Source organism: Motacilla alba, chromosome 1 (genome assembly GCF_015832195.1).
Source record: "Motacilla alba alba isolate MOTALB_02 chromosome 1, Motacilla_alba_V1.0_pri, whole genome shotgun sequence".
In the NCBI taxonomy this organism is placed as follows: Eukaryota; Metazoa; Chordata; class Aves; order Passeriformes; family Motacillidae; genus Motacilla; species Motacilla alba.
In genome coordinates, this window is record NC_052016.1 from 5,052,151 (window position 1) to 5,070,763 (window position 18,613).

An 18,613-nucleotide genomic window follows, 5' to 3' on the forward strand; every position below is an offset into this window, starting at 1 on the left:
AAAAAGGAACAGCAAAGAAGGCATTGATGCTGCTGGTGGGGGAGAACAGATCAGTAGTTTATGACAGATGCCAAGGTCTGGGGGAATCCCACCATAACACGTTCAAGAATAGGCATGGGGTGTAACAGACTCCTGGGAGGAAAGCTGCAGGCCTCACTCCACAGAGATTAGGTTCAACTAATTGTACACAGCCCTAGACCTGTGGAGGAGCAGGAGGGGCTTGTCCCTGGCTCCATCAAATGAAGGATTAGGGAAGGAAGGAAGCTGAAAAACAGCAGAATGATCTAACAGCTCATCATGCAATCTGCAACTACTAATGTCCATTTCACTTCACTAAAACATTTAAATATGGGACACCTTGAACATTTCAAATACTCTGGAATGTTAAAGGTCAGGCTTATCCCTGGCTTTTATCCACTCACCTTGTTTCAGCATCATTTGACTCTAGTCACACTTTTTTTTCCACCAAAAAAGTATTATGAATTTGCTTCCCCATGATAAGTTTCCCTCAAATGCTGTCTTTTTCTTTTTCATAAACTCAAATAATTGTGAACACCTAGAAAAAGTCAGCTTAGGGAAAACACACAGACTTCCCTAGAGAACTGTTTGACACAGGTTCTTCTCTGATGTTTCTGATACTTTTCCCCTGTAGTATTTTTACACTGTATTTCACAGATGAGGTGACTTTTTCTTATTTTTCAGTCTTGCATAATGAAACACTTTGTACAGAAAAAAAGACTTTCTCGAGGTTGGTGGGTCATTGATGATTTGGCTCTGAATAAACAGTCCTGGCAAGCTACACCTGAAAATAAAGTCATCTGGGAGACACTGAAAGAAGAGTATCACCAGATCTGAGCAGCTTGCTGGGGAAAACTGTATCTCAAATCACCACTTTGAGCAGGGCTGACCATGCCAGTGGACACACAATTAAGATGAACAGTCCTGATTGCTTTGTTTCCTGATTTCACATGGAAATGAGGTGCAGATGCACCGCCAGTCCCTCTCATAAGGTTGAATTTGGCCCATCACGACAGCTTACTGACCTGGTCACCCCCATTTTGTGCACACCACACTGACCCTTGGAAGGTCTTGGCTCCAGGTTGGGAAGGGCAGGGAAATTTTCAAGAAATATCACAAATCCACAGGACATGAGGCTCCATCAGCTTTTCTGCTTGCAGAACTACTTTTTTCTTCTTCTGTTATTTACTGGCTTCCAAAGTTTGATGAAAGACCTTTGTGAGCAGATAATTCAATGCAAAGTGGATGATGCCCTTCAGTGTTTCTTAAAATTGAACACTTTCATGAGTTGATATTCCAGGAAACTAGCAATTATCATTTTGATCCCTTTAGGATTAAACTCCAGGAGGATTAACTAGGATAGCAAGATAAGAAAACAAATCCAAAGAAAGCACACTTTACGGAAGATTTAAAGCCTTCCACAAATCTTCACTTGCTAAGTTCAATGTAGCGCTGAATCAGACATGGCAGAACCCTGTGCAACCCACCCGTGTATGTGAGACCTTAATCTTCATTTTACAGCCCCAAACCGGACTGTTGCCATCTGCAGCATCTGAGCCAAGTCATTTCAAGCTGATGTATTACATTTCTAACTCTGAACATCCATCATTCTGCAAACAGCCTAAAGGGAGATGCCCTATACCTTAACTTACACATTTTTTACAGTGGTCTCCCTCTAAAGCTGTCTGCCAATCAAAATATTTAAATCCTATCAAGTTTACTTCATATTTTGTGTAATTTGAAGTCCACACTGTTTTCTGTTAACACACTGAGTTCCCAGATGAGGTGCAATAACTTTAGTATGGAAAAAGGTGATACCACACCTGCACTTCTCATTTGCTGTTCCCTTGAACAGCTTCACTTAACTGGCTCTGTTTCATTCACAGAAATGAATGCTAATATTTTCTAAATACATTGTAAATTCTACCAATATCTAGCACCAAGTGTTTGCATTTACCCCTGAGATGAGCAAGCTGTACTCAGAAGCTCCAACAAACCCCAGGGTTGTGAGGGATTTGATGCTGCTCACGACAGAGCAGCAGCTCATTTTAGCCTCTTCAGCACACAACTGGGTACCACAGACAACAGCAATTTATTTCCCTTCTCAGGGCTTTTCTAAAAACAATAGCCCAGTTTCTAGCATGCCTGGCAGCAACAGATCAGCTTGACTTGCAGTTAAGAGTGAAGCTGAATACAAATTTTGAAAGCAGAATCCGTTACATGCTACAGAATTTCAGTTTTCTTTTATTACAATACAAAGAGAGAGGTGAGAAATAACAATAAAACTGGAACTTGGGGTGCATTCTGACACAGAAGAGTTATGACAGACAACAGTGTTTGCCTCGTAGTACAGTAATTTTTAAGGTTGGACCAAAAGGATTATTTACCTCTGCAGTGAACTGTTCTCAAGGAATGAGAATATTTTACTCCATCTAGACAGCAAATACACAACATAACCACAGACCATTTTGGAAACCCATTATCAATAAAATTCTGCTCAAAGAAATTAAGCCAGTCCCATCTCTACCAGACCACCCAAGATTTATTTGGGTATCTAAAACCCAACAGGTTTTCCCAAGTTGGATTTTAGCTGGGTTAATTCGAATTCCCGAAAAGGATTTTTGTCAGAGGAACTCAGGCAGAGGGTTTGTTGGGTTTTTTTTTTTTTCAGTCAAGCCCATCTCCAACAACTCCTGCAGCATAAAAATATAGGAAAGACGTAAGCATTTGGTGGAGCTCTTCTACGCTTCGTACTCAAATATTTTAAGATCCTCGAGGAGTTCTTTGGCGAGCGCCTGCAGCTCCGCGTTGCGGCTCTGGGACAGGGCGACGATGCGCTGCAAGGGCAGCGTCTGGCGCACCTCGGCGCCCGAGCGGGCCAGCACCTCCGGCTCCAGGAGCACCGACTGCAGCAGCCGCAGGGCGTGCAGGCAAACCTCTGTGTCCGGGTCTGAAAGCAGGGAAGAAAAGCATCCAGGGCTTGTTAGAAGTGGGTCTGAAAGGATCCAGCAGGCAGAGAGGGAATAAAGGAGGTGTGTAGGAGCGACGGGGGGTAGGACGGTCGGGACGGACGGAGATGAGAGATCTCTGAAGGCAGGTTTTGGAACTTGGGGTTTATTGCAAAGGGCCTGGGTGCAGGGGCCCTGCTGGGAGCTGCCAGCTGCAGCTCGGAGCAGGCCCCCAAGAGGAAGAGAGAGGTAAAGAGAGTGGTAAAGAGAAAAGAAGGCAAGAGTGTGGTAAAGAGGATGAGAGAGTGAGGAAGAGTAAAAGAGAGCGAAGTTCCCGTTACAATACCATAAAATCTTCTTCTTTGCTGAATATTCTAATTCTCACTAACTAATCTAATACAAGATACAAATCCTATAGCATTTACATACAGCCTAGAAGAATCATTACATTACCATACTGTGTTACATTTTAAACCCTAAAAACTTTAAACCCTAAAAACTTTAAACCCTACTCTCTGGACCCTTCTGCTAAGCGAGAAGGGTCTGCTCTGTCCCTCGGACCTGTCTGCAAGCAGAGGGTATGCTTTCATCAAAAGGGGATTACCTTCAGCCAGCCATACCATTGTTTTCCAGTTGTTCGGTAACTAAGGTATCTCAAAGCTTGCTTTCATTTCAATCTCACTTACAGATTCCATATTCCCAAAATCTTTTGCCAGGCAATCATATTATAAGGCTTTCCTGTTTCATCTTCCCCAACAGAGGTGTTGTAATTCTCAGGTGCAGTTTGCTGCTGGCTGGCTGGCTCTAGGAGGTACCTGAAAACCACATTTTTGTCCTCTCTCAGCGGATTCTGCCCAGCAGTGTTTGTGAGGGAGAGATAATCAGGAAACTTTCTCTTGTTTTTCAGATGTTGAAACTGCTGTAAAGCAGGGAATTTATCAACCTGAATTTATCCAGTCAGTACCCAGGATGTACTGTTGGATGCAATCCAATTTAAGAGCAGAACAAACTGTATCCCATGATTATTCAGACTTAAAAAAACAAACAGACCAACAATCTGCAGTAAATCATCAGGCTTTTCTTTAATTTCTTTTTATACGAGGCTTTGGATTTCCTCAAAGCTCAATAAAATATTAATCTTAATAAAACTTTCTAGCAACCACATATCAACCTTTCAAGTGTTTAATTCAGTCTGCACAAAACTGAAATGGGTATTGAAGCACTGCTGCTCAGGAATGTGCCAGGGAAATGCAGCAAAGACCTCTGACTGACTTAAGCCAGGAAGACATGTAATAACTCCACTGCTAAGAACACAGGATGCATTTTTAATTACTGAAACATTAGGAGCATTACATTTTAATCATTTGCAACGGCCCATTTGCATTTAGTGGTTTACAGCTTTATCAAAAGCATGTGGTAGAAAGACTTCCCTATTCTGCATATTCCAAATGAAAACATCTAATATATTTTTACAGCTGAAGCAGTTATTTGTCCCACGTGCCATGCATTTTTAATGTGTTTTTCATTAGCATACCTAGTCTTCAGCAAGCTTTTGATAAAGGATTGTGCAGAAAGGTTGACAAAATTAATTCAGATCACTTTGAGCACAAAATCACCAGAGAGACCAAAATCTCACTGAAGGAGCATAAAACCAGTGCAGTGATGAACCAGAGTGCACTGAGTTTGGAGGAGGTATTTGGTGGGGCTGAGGCAAGTTCTTTCCTTTCCTGGCTTATTTCACACACAGCAATGGTGACCTGAAAAAGGACTGAGGAGAATTATTCATTAAAGCCTAAGGGTTGAAAGCACCTGGGGGACAGAGAACAGGATGTGATGGACACTGAAGATGACTCTGGATTTCAGCATGAAACTTACTGCTGAGATGGGGATTTTTAAGTAATTCCCAACAGCAGAAGGCTGAAGAACAATATTAAAGATTGTGACATCTGATCTACACCCAAAAGACAGGCACTCTCTCGCTCTCTTCCCCCATTTTCCATCATAAATGGAAATTATCAAGTGTTAACCTCTTAAGAAAGGAGTTCTACTTTCTCCTGGAAAACCAGCAGAGTGGGGTGTAATCTGAGGACACAGGTTTTGTCCACACCCAAAAAATAACGTGCATTTTCTCCTTTTCTGTGCAATGAGAATCCTCGCTGTTGGGCATGCTGGACAATTTTAACCATGTCAGATCAATAAAGGCCCTGTGATTAGTGCTGCAGACCCATGGCACAGCCACTCTTACTGCTGACACCCAGGCTGAAGGCTCTAAAGGAGTCTCTTTCCATCATCACCTCCAGCTGTACCTGCAGGTGCAACTTCCTGAGGGATGAGCACTCGTAACTCTTGGGGAAATGCTGCAGCTCAACCTCACAGACAGCAAGACTTTATGTCCAATTTCCTGGCCAGCAACACTTCAGTGAATCCTTCGGAAAAAACCTAGGTACAAGTTTTGGTTTTCAGACTTATTCTGACCTAATCAAAATATGACTAAAACCTTGAATTTGTCTTCCCTTGCCTTCCATTTTTGCCTCCATGACTTCCACACTGTGTATTTTTAAGGCCTATTTTTTTGCCTGATACAGTGTTCAATTTCTGCGCAGATCACCTCTCCATTTTTCTGTTCTTAGTATTATTCTACATTTATTCATTGGAAACAGCAGCCACAAACTACAGCCCAAATAGGTAAGAAGAAAGAAGCTTTGGGGAGTGAAATCTATGTCGTTCATTTACAATCTTCCTCTGTGTGACATTATTCCTCCTTGAAATAAAGCCACTAATACTTTTAATGGCTTGCAGTACTGCTGGGAAGCTTCATATATGTAAGATGAAAAGAGCTTTGTTATTAATACTGTTACAGGAATCAATATTAGTATTATCTGCGAGTGTTTAAAGGCTGTAGAAATTACAGAATCGATCAGGGGAGATGCCTTAGCAGGGGAGCCAAGAAAATGAGGATCTGTAGGAGATCAGGAAATGATTTCCAGCTTGACAAACAAGAATGTTTTCCAGTAAGAGCAGAGAGGTTCTAGGAAGAATCCCCAGCAGCAGCCAGGGAAGCTCAACAGTTTGAGTCACTCAAATGAAGAACAGATTAGGCACACGGGCATCCAGCAAAGGAAGGAAATGATCCTGCACCAGAAGATGACTTAATACACATTTAACCTCAGATTGCCATTGTTTTGAATGTATTCTGAGATGTTCTGAGTTAAATAAATACATATGCCTTAAAATACACTCCCTGAGGATTACATGTGGTTTTGAGAATACTACTTATTGAGGATAATCATGCTTCCTAAGAGGATTTTAAAAAAATACCAGAGAAATCATTCTCTTGTCTCCAATATCATTAGGGACGTTTTCTAAAAGCCCTGTCTACAAAGCACTCAGAGAAATGTAAGGAATCTTCATTATTCAGCATTATATTTATGTCAACAGCTTCCAGATTTAGTCATTTCTACACTAGCTGCGTAACATTTTGTTTGTACAAGATCAAAAAAACCCTTTAGCTGTAATCAAATCAGTGCATCACATCCTCCCAACCACCAGCACACACATCTCCAACGACAATTTCAGAACTATCACCATTATTTCTGGAGAAGAGGGGGAGAAATCAAGCTGCTTGCCTCAGCCAGGATCACAAACCATCGTGAGGTGCTGATGTAATTTCACCAAGGTGTTGAAACTGCTGGAGCTGGCTGACGTCCTGCAAGCTGCCAGCTCAGTTTGATGTCACTGGCTTTCGGTCACTGACAAAAGGCAGCTGATAACGTGGATGGATTTTAGTCACATCTGTCATTAGCACCAGGCTCTCAGATGAACTGTCCCCTACAGCAGTGTTTAAGTAATTGCATTACATCAATGCTGAACAGCTTATCCACAATTGGCTCAGAGTTGTGTGAACTCAATTTACACGTGGCCACACGGTCCCCTGGCCACCTGAATGCAAGATTTATTGCCAGCACCCTGTTTACAGCCTTGCCTGTGTACAAGAGCACAGAAGTTCTCAAGGCCAAGTGCAAGGTCCTGCACACGGGTCGGGGCAATTCCAAGCGCAAGCACAGGCTGGGGGATTGAGAGCAGCCCTGAGGAGAAGGACTCAGGGGTTGTTGGTGGATGAGTGGCTGGACATGAGCTGGCCATGTGCACTGACAGCCCAGAAAGCCAAAAGTGTCCTGGGCTGCATCCAAAGCACCGTGGGCAGCAGGGGAGGGGAGGATTGTGCCCCTCCGCCCTGCTCAGGTGTGACCCCACCTGCAGAGCTGCCTCCAGCCCCGGAGCTCACAATATAAAACGTGGATCTGTTGGAGAGAGTCCAGAGGAGGGACATAAGGATGGTCAGAGGGCAGGGGCACCTCTGCTATGGAAATAGGCTGAGAGAGTTGGGGCTGTTCAGCCTGGAGAAGGCTTTGGAGAGGCCTCAGAGCCTCTTCCAGTGCCTAAAGGAGCTACAAGAGAGCTGCAGAGGGACTTTGTACAAGGGAATGTAGTGACAGGACAAGGGGCAATGGCTTTTAACTGCAAGAGGGGAGGGTTAGATTAAATATTATGAAGAAATTCCTCACTATGTGTGTGACAAGGCGCTGGCACAGGCTGGCCAGAGAAGCTGTGGATACCTCATCCCTGCTGGAAGTGTTAAAATTCAGGTTGGATGGACTTCTGAGCAACTTGGTCTAGTGGAAAGATGACCCTGCCCACAGCAAGGGGTTGGAAGGAGATGCTCTTTAAGAGCCCCTCCAATTTAAACCATCCTATGACTTTACAAATTCAAACCTTTCCCACCACTGCTGTAGATATGATTCAATTCAATTCCTGTCTGATTCCAGCAGGAAGGAGCAATCTGCCTCTCAGCCTTGCCTTGTAATGAGCCTGTCAGACTCTCTGTGTTCACAGCACATCCAACAGAGACAGCCACGGCCACGCCTTCCCCCGAGTAAGATCTCTTTGCATTGCCAGTGCTGGCAGGGCTGAGGCAACATCTGCAGTTTTCCAGACATTTCTATACTGTTGATAGGTCTGAGGAGACAAGAAATGTTGTGGTAAAGATGCTCTGAGGAAAAGGAGCAGGGAGAACACCAGAGTAGAAAAAAAGGCTAAGCTTTGCTGCTGCAATTCTTACAGACACAAATGCACTTTCTCTCTGCAGATTTTTTGCCCCAGCTCCTGTGTTACAGCTGGGTTTCTGTCAGTCTCCTCCCTGGCTGGGTGGCTACTCCCACATGGAGTTCAGCTAAGGAGAATTCCCCACTCTCCTCCAGAGACATGTTTGTCATGCTTTTATAAGGGAAATCCTTGAGAGAGACTCCCAGGATCCAAACTGAAGCAGCAATTCAGTCCCAATTTGCCTGGCCTCTACTCAGGGGATCAGAGTGAACAGGAATTTGCACAGAGCCCTGTAGCTGGTGGATAACACTGCTCCTCACAGAACATCAATTTGCATGAGCTGTTAGGCAAGGCAAGGACCCTGTCAAGAAGCTCCTGCTCAGATGGCAAAGACAGCCCTGAGCTCCATCTGGGCAAGCAGCTGAGTATGGAAAAGGGCAAGCATTCTGTGAAACTTGCCCTGGCCACTCTTCCAGCCTCCCAGACAACTGAGGCTCAGGGAACGCTGCGTCAGAGCTGACATCCCTGCATTTACCCAAATGGATGGGGTCTTAAAGGGCAATCCTCTCCTCAAGATAGATTTCGTCATCTGAAGAACAGCATGAAGATGAATCAGGGGCAGTTTAGGCTGGATATCAGAAGGTTTTTCAGCCAGAGGGTGGATGGGCACTAGAATAAGCTCCACAGGGAAGTTGTCACAGCCCCAAGCCTGCCAGAGTTCAAGGAGCATTTGGACAACATTCTCAGGCACATGGTGGGATTCTTGGGATGTTTTGTGTGGTCAGGAGTTGGACTCAATGATCCTGATGGGTCCCTTCCAACTCAGCATATTCTATGGTTCTATGACAAGAGGATGAAATTGTTGAGCACTTGAAAGACTGGGTTTGATTTATGAATGAAAATTTGTTTTAATGCAGACATCAGTTTATAAATATGATGGTTCTGTTTGTCCAGATGTTTTTTAAATAACATGCTGCCATGCAAATAACCTGAAATTTCAAAAGCTCTCACAGCCATAACAAATTCAGACAGAAAACCTTCAGAGTTAGTAATGAAAAGCAAATATTGAGGGTGCAGACAGCAGAGTGAGAATCTGCTTCATACAAGCATTTCTAATAGAGACCATCATTTGCAAAGAATTTGGATAAACAAAATTGGATTTCCACATGGAACTGTGGTGGAGGAAACTGAAGGGCAAGATCTAAAATTAGTCCTAGTTCTCTTTTTGTGTTTTGTTTAATGAAGTACCTGGAGCAATTTCCCAGCTATGGACAAGAAATGTCACTGACAAAGTGTCTCTGAATTCCACGCTTTCTCAAGTATCCAAAGAGACAAAATTTTTAAACTGCCTGCATTCAAAGAAAAGTGGGAAAAAAAAACAAAATAAAGACACAGAGTGTTAAAAAACCCCAACCAACCAAAAAACCTTGACCAAACAGAAAGCAGAGAAGAGCCTAGACTCCTTTTCTCTAGCACTCATTTGTTGGCAGATGTTCTGCATGATCAAAATTGAAAAATATTAAGTCTTTATTATTAATACTGGAGCTGATTGTTATTTCTTATTCTTCAAGAGATCCTTGGCAGAGTAATGTTCCAATCCACTTCTTTGGGAGTTACAGAATGGAGGTCTTTAGATGGAAAGCACCAGAAAAAAAATACTGACAAATCCCAGGTGGATTTCTACCCAATATGACACAAGCTTCTTTTTCTGTGGCTGAGGACAGGGCTTCTTTAAATCTGAAAGTTATGTGAAACCCTCAGCCAGGACACCAACACAAGGACAGCAGCTGATGGAGGAAACTAAAGCCGCCTATCTTGTCCAAGATGGGAACAGCTGCTCTGCAAACAAATGGTGCTCCACAAGAGCAGAACTCTACTGATCCCACAAGCTGCTCCATGGACAGAAATCTGAGTCATCATTCATGTGCTTTATGCTGGTGCCAGGCTGGGAAGGTGTAGGCAGGCACAGCTGATACCTACACAGAGGATCCAGTGATCAGTGTTGGTTATTAAAGGGTGTCCATCTTTTAGAAAGTTTTAAAAAGGAAGGGGAAAAAAGGAAGAGAAAGACAGCCCACCCCATGAAGTGATAAAACTACAGAGACCTGCATTATCTTCAAAAATTGTGTCAAACATTTGGTATTCTCCTATGAGTAGGAGACAGTACAGCCTCCAGCAGAAAGAGCTATTAAGAATTCTTGTTAGTGAACATGAAGTCACACCAGCTCATCCAGGTTTCCCAAAGACAGCAGGACAGTTTGCTGCTAACATTCTTACTCCCCTAGGAACCTTTATTAGATTTTTTTCCCTTCCTTCTCTTCCAATTGGCATATTCAACATTGAGGCACATTTCTGTCTCTTCAAAAATGCTGTGAGACAACCTGAATCCAATCCCTCTTTGCCTCAGACACAACAAAGGGAAATAAAGAAAAGCGAGTCAATTATTTTCCTCTCTTCATTTAATGGGAAGGACATTCTTCTTCAGGGAACAAGGCTAGGCAGAGACTAAGAACTCAGAGAAAGAATTTGAGGGAGTTATCAGCTGCATACAAGGCAGTGGGAGAAGGATGGGCCTGATGTACAAGCTGAGGTCATGGACATTTGGAGATTGACAATGGAAAAGCAAACAGGATGATTCTCTGAAAAGAAAAAAAATCAGAGGAGGATTTCTGGGGCCTCTCTTAGTGGGAATGGTGATAAAAGCATACAAATCTGGAGAGCTGTCATGTCATAAGCCTTAATCAAAACAGGCTTTGAAGAAGTTTCCTGCAGGCAGGCAGCACATCCAGGATACTCTGCCAGCACAGGGTAGTGCTCTACTCTCCTGCATGGAAAACAGGACCTTATACACACGTGTGGCAGCTCCAGGTGTTTGTGAGCTGAACCTTGGCTAGCAGAACCTGAAGATGCTGGTCAGGGAAACAGGAGAGGAGCAAGAGTGGGAGGAAGCTGCTGAATTTTCCAAGTAGAGATATTTAGAAGTAGATTGAATGTTGGAAAAGTATGGAGATCTCACACAAAATGATGGGAACAAGATCAGGTCTTGGATCTGACCCCTCATCTGATACCCAAACCAGGCAGCTCTCTCTTGACAGAAAGCAGACTTCCTCCAAAGTCAGGAATCTGAACCTGCAGAACTGCTTTATCTGAGAATCTTCCTCCCTTGCTGTAACTGGAGAAGTTTATTATCAAAAAGTCAAGGAATTAGCCATGATCATCCTTCTTTCTACAACCCAACCAGAAGCAATTAGCACTTCCAAATTGCAGAGTAGCCTTTCTACTTATCATTTCCATTAGTAGCTGCAAATTAATTACAAGTGTTTCCCATTTCATCCTCTTACTTGACCTAGGAGCCTTTTTTGGACAACAGACTGCATCAAATTATTATCTTTTTTGTTTTATCACAACAATTGGAAGGGCATATTTGGGAACTCACAGCCAGACAGGATTCTTTGAGGATGTATTGGGTTGGTATTTTTTGCTAGAACAGCTTATGTATATATTAGCCAACATAAATTAAAAGGAAAACCTGGACTAAAACATGGAAAATTTCAAACCACAGCTGAACAAAGTACCATGTATTGGAGGTTCTCTGAGGATCCCATTTTTACCAAAATTTATTAAAAACCCCAATAGAAATGGTGTTTTCCCTTACAAGGATTACTTAATTTCCTGAGACCTTGGAAGAGAGAGCCTGTGGCATTTCACAGCAGGAAATTATTTGATTAAAAGCCTGAGCAGCTACATTTTCTGTAAAACAGTTAAGGGAACCATGAGCTATACAAATAGCTTTCAGTTTACCAACCCTAACCAAAGCTTTTTCAAAAACTCAGCATCAAAATAATGTCTGGAAAAAGCAGATGCAACCTCCCTCATTTCAGCTGCTCTAAGTATTTACCAGTCATACTCCAGCAAGGTTTTAGCAGCACAGAGGGATAATTAACCTCCCCAGTCCTGTCTGCACACTAAAATCTCCTCATAAATCTTGAGGAGGCGCAGGCAGGGCAGTGTCACAGCTCTGTCCCCCTGCTGTCCCTCACGAGCTGTGCATGCAGCTGCCAGCCCAGTCCAACGTCAATCCCTGCTGGCTCCTGCTCAGGGATTTGAAGCCTCCCAAAGAGCAGAGCCTTGATGTCACTCATGCACCTGACAGTGACAACACGAGTCCTTGACGTCCTTGGAGTCCTGCACTGGCCAAAGGCACGGCTGGGAATAGCTCTCCAGCCCTGGAGCCCCAAATCCTATTAGAGCACAAGGCCTCTCTTTAGAAAGAGACACTTTTGCAATGGGACAGTGAAGTTACAGACTTGGCTTCCTCCCCCCAAATGTGTACATTTTCCTGTGCTAATGGTAGTGAACTGATATGTAGTTTCCCCTTAAGGCGTATTTTAAAGTTGGCATGAGGAAACAAGTAGCTTTTTTAAAAAACACTTCATCAAATTTCTCCATTCCCTATTCTTAAATCTACCACCCTCAAACTTCACATAAATGGAATACTACATACAGTGTCAAAAATGTTGTGGGAAATGCACATCTCCTTCCTCCAGCTATCTGCCCTTTATGTTTACTTTTATTCTATCAAAAGCTAATCAGGTTACAGACATAAATTTCTGGTTTGTTATTTGCAACATCTATTGCAAATCTACAAAATCCTGAAAGTCACAGTTTACGAGGTTCTTAGAGCAACTTACCATTCAACAGCCACCAAAGCAGGGGAATAAAACCTGGACTTTCACTGATGTACTTCAAGCCTTTCAAGTTGATACTCACATTGTAAAGTGACATTAGCATTAGCCTAGAATTGAAAGAAAGGAGATCTGAGGGCCTTTAATTTCTTTGCATGCTTCAGCACCTTTTGCCATTTGTGTCAAGTATGTACCAACGCAGAAGTCTGTGCTAATAATTTATATTTTGGTAACAGAGATAATCTCAAATTATATATAAGCAATGTTGTGCAAACCTTTGTTTCTACTGTTAAATCACATATTCCAAACACATGGAAAAGAGTAAGAAGGTCTCAAGGAGGGGCTGGAATGTTCTCTGTTCTGGAGCCAGCTTGGCTACTGCTCTCTCTCATGCCTGAGATAAACCTGTGTGTCACTGCACTGCCACCATGTCCAAACAAAAGGGAAATGCTAATTCCAAATTCACTTCACACCTCACATCCAATTCTCAAACAAGAGCTCATGGCTTAAGCTCCTATGCCACCAGCAGACTTTTGGACACCCTGTGGACACCTTCAGAAAGGAGAAAAGTAGTGACCCATTTCAGGCTAAACTGAGTTTTAAGAGGTGCCATTTATGTGCTCTGAGTTTGATTATAAAGGAGGAGAAAGAAGGAAGAGCAGATTTATTAAATCTACTGCACCAGCGGCCACTGCCAAGCAGGGAGAGGTGCTCTGGATCTGAAACTGCAGCTGGTAAAGGCCATCCATTGCTTTTCATCCAGCCCCTGCAGCTCTGGGCTCCCAGAACAAGCCCTGACAAAAGAGCGCTGCACTACCTATAATCACCCAGAATGGAAATGATCAATAAACCATCATCTTATAATGGCAATGTTAACATTTCTTGAGAATGTCTTTTACCCTTAATCTGTTTGACATTTGCAGTTAGAAATAAAGTGACGTAAAAAGGCGCTGCTGTGTTTGTATTTTTATTTCACTTGTTTGCTTTGTGCAGACAAAAGGGACTGGTGCTGGTGATCCAGGGAAGTGCTGAAGTTTTTGGAGTGCTGGAACACCCCACAAGCCAATGCAGTGGCATATTAATGCATAACAGCATATTTAATTAAACACACTCACCTAGGCACAACAGAGAAGCATTTCCAGGCCCTTTATAACCACCTTCACTTCCAAAATAAGCACATTTTAGTAAATATTTTTTGCAATAATAATTGCAAAAGTGCTTATTGAAGCAAACCTGACACAAATGATTACTGGATAAACAATACTTTCTGGTGTTTTTTTCTAAAATGTGAAGTGAGTCTTGATTACACATTTTATACTCTATTCCTACTTAGACAAGCCAAATTTAATTAACATCTTGTACTACTCTATCTGTCAATGTTTTCTTTAAAATCTAGAACTAAATGCACAGCTAAAGCCCTTTCTTGTCTTGTTAATACATGGGATTAGTATATAAAATGTACTATTATGTTTAAATATGTCTCTTTACTGGCTACTTTCAACTGCCACACAAGCAAAGTTGAATATTCTTAACCATTTAATTACAGCTACAAACAATTATGTAAATGTTTATTGACTGTGTAACAATTACAAACATTGAACAAACCCTACACCACTGAGAAGAAAACCTAAAGTCTTTCACATCTGCTATTTAGAAAGGCAAGGACACCCCTGAGATTTCAGTCTCAGCACTCAGGCTGATGCCTGGGATTTATTTATTCCATACTCACACACTACAGTGGATATCACAGCAGTTTTGGAGTAAGCAACAGGCTCTCCCTGTAATTTTTTTGTTAATATATTCATCCAAATAGAACACAGGATTGCTAGAACAAGAAAGAGAATTCCTCTCTTTATCAGCTTACTTTGATACTGCTGTGTGTAGAACTAGACTCACGGTTTCCCCTGATTTGTCACAAAGCAATGAAAAATATTTTTGAAAATTAAACCTAGAAAATAATCATAAAATCTCAGAACCAAGCAAAAGACAACCACAGCATTTAAAATTAAAAGCCAAATTTTTTCTTCAACCGATTGCATTACAAGTTGATGTCCTCCCATGCAACACCATGGTGATGTTTTAAGAAAAAATACATTGCATTTCCAGAGTAATGAACAGACATTTTCACCTGTGAGGTGTAGTTTTAAAAATCTATCTGTCTGTATGAATATGTAAATAAATGTATGTGCAAACATTATTTATGATGACTGCAGAGTCCATCTTCACCTAACTTTGAAATTGCACTAGAATTTACGGAAACCTTCATATCCTTGTCTCACAGTTGTCTTTCATTTTGTCCTGGCTTATGCTCCCTATGGGAGGACAAAAAGGAGTTCTGACACATCTGCTTATGAAAATGCTGATTAAGGTTAACCAGCAGCTAAAAAAACCTTACATGCAAAGAACAATTTAAAAACAAATCAACCAACCCTCCAAAACCTTTCTTTTCTGAGCTGGAGAGCTGTAAAACTCCCCAAAAGGGTAAGAAAAAATATAGTGTTAGTAACAGGTTTTTCAAACTGAACAGGGACAAGACACATCCAGAGCTCATAAATTAAAAAAAGGACTCTTTTTTTGATTATGGACATGAAAGATAAACACAGGGAAACATTCTGCATTAAAACATTTGAGCAAATTAGGCTCCCTCATTCTCTGACAAGGCCATGAAGAAATGTCCTTTCTGGCATTTGCTCTAATGTCAGAATACTGCATTTTTTTTTTAATCCAATGGCAAGTTCAGAGTAAGGAAAAAAAATTCAAGCTATTGTAACACATGCTTAATATTTCTCACTTATCAACCACCTTGAGCAACCTCTTTTCCAAGCTCCCCTCCATTTGTTAGCCTACCAAGCTGGCCCCTGTTGAATTCCTTGCCACCTCATGGGATTGTTCTATGCATATTTTACCAGCAGTGCTGTACTGGCAGCCAAGTTTACAGCACCATGGGTAATTCTTCTGCAAAGCAAGCAGATTTTGAAGTATAATAACAAGCAACCCAAGACATAAACTCAAAAGAAAGGCTCTCAAATCCAATCACATTAATACAATATGAAATGATCAAAAATAGTTTATCTGAACCCATAGACACATATCCATCTGAAATTCAGAGTGTCTGTGTAGAAACATCTTCCCTCCTCCTCTCAAAGTCCTCTTTTTTTTTTACCCTGTTCACAGATTCTGAAACAGCATGGATCCCCTTTTCAGGATTGTTTTTTGGTTTTGTTTGGTTGGTTGGTTTGATTTTTTATACACATGAAGGCACAAATTACCTTTTATTTCATAAACTGAGATTCTCATGCAATTCTTTCAGTTGGGATAGTCTCAAAAAACCCCTACCACTGACCTTCAAGCCCACTGCTTGGGAAACAGAGTGAATAACTGATCTCAAATCATCAAGCCACTATCTACAGCACAGGCTGTTCAGCCTTCCCCTCACCACCCAACAGGGAAAGGCAAACACCTTCAGAGGGCAACTTGCTCCCCCTCACATGAGCAATCACCTGACAGCACCATCTCTTCCCAGTGAGTGTGGGAAGGAGCCCAGGCAGTCAGCAAATGCTCGACATCCCCCTCTCTGACAGCTGAGGTTAGGCAAGATAAAACCTCTCCAAAGTGAGACCAAGCCTGATTTCATGACTATCGCATCCAACCTGCCTGAATGTGTGCCTGGATGTGGTCAAGCTACTGGAGCTGACAGGGCTGCTGTTTGTCAGCTGAGCTGTGACAGCTGCCTGGGGCATGAATTGTTTGTGTATTTATGAAAAAAACACCACAGTGGCTCAAACCACCTTCATGAACAAATGAACCAGGTGTACAGAGCCAGTGCCCACAGTTCAGCAGATGAGCCACTCGTTAGGCCACAGTAATTTGCTCAACCAAGGCCATACATCCTCAGCTTGTAAGGTCCTGGAGAAAAAGGCAAAGACAATTGTTTATTTAATCTCTCCATCAGCTGAAAAGGACTTTTGCAGTAGCTGAACTGTGCAACAGGGCTTGCCTTTAGAGCTGTATTGCAATGTCAATTTACAGGCATTGCCTCTTACAAACTGAAGTGCGTGGTGAGTCTGGCTGCTAAAGAGCCTAAAATGATTTAATTTTTGCTCTTAGCAGCTCCATAACTCACTTTCTTCACTAAGGACATGCAACATTTTACACTTCGTATTAGGAGGGAATAAAAATGAGTTCACATTTCCCACATCTTCTCTGCTGTAAAACTTGACCTCACACACCTTCCTTATTTCACACCAAACTTATGACCCCCTCCCAGGCTAGAAGAGGGCACCCCTGCTCACCTTTACAGAATTATGGTGCTTAAGAGACTTCCCAAGAGACACAAAACCTGGATAAAGCTTTGTAGTCAAGCCCAGTATATCCGCAAGGAACACTACTGGGAAAAGAGCTTCCAAAAATTACGTTTCCTCTCCAGGAAAGAAATAATGGGAGAGTGGGAAAACTACTGTCATCACTTGAGCTGCACTGCAAGATAATGCATTTCATTTGAAAGGGGCAAGAAAAGTCAACATACACTTTAAATTTGTTACAGAGTCCCGGCTTCATGTCTCCCAGGAGATGCATCATCGTGTCCAGTAATTCCCGACTGGAACTGACCAGGAACTCACGGCCACACGCCAGCGCAGCCACGTCTGTGGGAAAGCCCAAAACATCACCATCAGATTTCACACAGAAGTTTCTGCTAATTATCAGCACCACTAAAAAGATTGGTCAGCTGCAAAGAATGAACTATGGCATGGATGTAAATTTCAGACTGCATTTACCTACACAGTATTTTCTAGTAGGTAAATGTAGTCTGAAATTTACAACAAACACCGGTCAAGCTCCTTCAAAATTCTGCATTGGTAAACAAAGCATTTATTCAGAATGCCCAGTGTTCCAATAGCAACACAGTAAATTGTGAAACAAAAGGCCCTATTCACCCACAGGTAATGTGTGACTGCAACAAAGCTGATCATTACAGGTCCCACTTTAAAGGAACAGGATTGCAGAGTTTTACAATCACTCAATTCAATACACCTGGCACATCACACAACCAAAACTCTTTTGAACATCTACTCAACAAAAGTTTTTTTCCTACCTCTCTGCGAGTGTGGAATTATTCAAGCACAAACCAAATGACAAAATTATTTGCAAAGGCTACTGTTCCAAAGCAGACTTCCCTTTATTATTTTCCCTTATACCTGCCCCCTACTTAGTACAGTGGCATAATGCATCACATAATAATTTTATTATTTTATTTATCTTTATTGACAATCCCAACATCTAGAAATCCCACACTCAGAAAAGCTGTTCATTCAAGAATCACTTATTTACACCAATATCCACTGTTCTGTCTATCTTGCATCATGTCTTTAGTGTAATTTTGATAGCTACAGTTTCACAGAAATTCAGATGATGTATCAGCCTCCCAGCCTCCCAAACCAAGCACAGTCATTCTACAACAGGTACGTGGCTTTTTACTTATTTTCTGGACCTAGAAAAATATATTTAGCATGGAAGTCAGATTTAGAACCTTCTCTTATACAGTGACAGTGTGGTGTATCTGACAGTAAGAAAATTTTTAAGCACTTTCAAAATCCTTAGTCCGTGCCTTAAGCTGGGGCTGATCTACTTGCACCATCTGCAATTTGTAACCTTGTCGATGTTAGCATCACTGCTGATTCACAAAGCAAACTGCTCCATGTGTACCAACTAATGTGAACATACAAGACTGGTACAATGGTTCTTGTTTCATTCCAGACTTGAGGGATGCAATGGGGAATTGCAGAACTCAGCGGCTCTTACCTGTCTAGTCCTTAACGATGTCACAGGCAGCACAGAAGCACAGCTTGTAACAGAAGTGTC

The 18,613-nt window shown here is 42.1% G+C and overlaps 1 protein-coding gene across 3 annotated transcripts in view; it reads right to left on the reverse strand.

Annotated features, from left to right (window-relative positions):
• Positions 1-2,102: 2,102 nt before the first annotated feature.
• LOC119708107 (heat shock transcription factor 2 binding protein) overlaps positions 2,103-18,613 on the reverse strand; it is a 31,434-nt gene continuing 14,923 nt past the window's right edge. For 2 of the 3 annotated variants that reach the window (XM_038154057.1, XM_038154069.1), the window contains exons 6-8: positions 17,280-17,397; positions 12,761-12,864; positions 2,103-2,968 (exon numbers count right to left, since the gene is read on the reverse strand). In XM_038154057.1, the coding sequence (XP_038009985.1) occupies positions 2,760-2,968; positions 12,761-12,864; positions 17,280-17,397 (431 nt within the window). In that variant the 3' untranslated portion in view covers positions 2,103-2,759. The remainder of the gene's footprint in view (positions 2,969-12,760; positions 12,865-17,279; positions 17,398-18,613) is intronic. The other variant, XM_038154079.1, reaches the window with a different exon arrangement.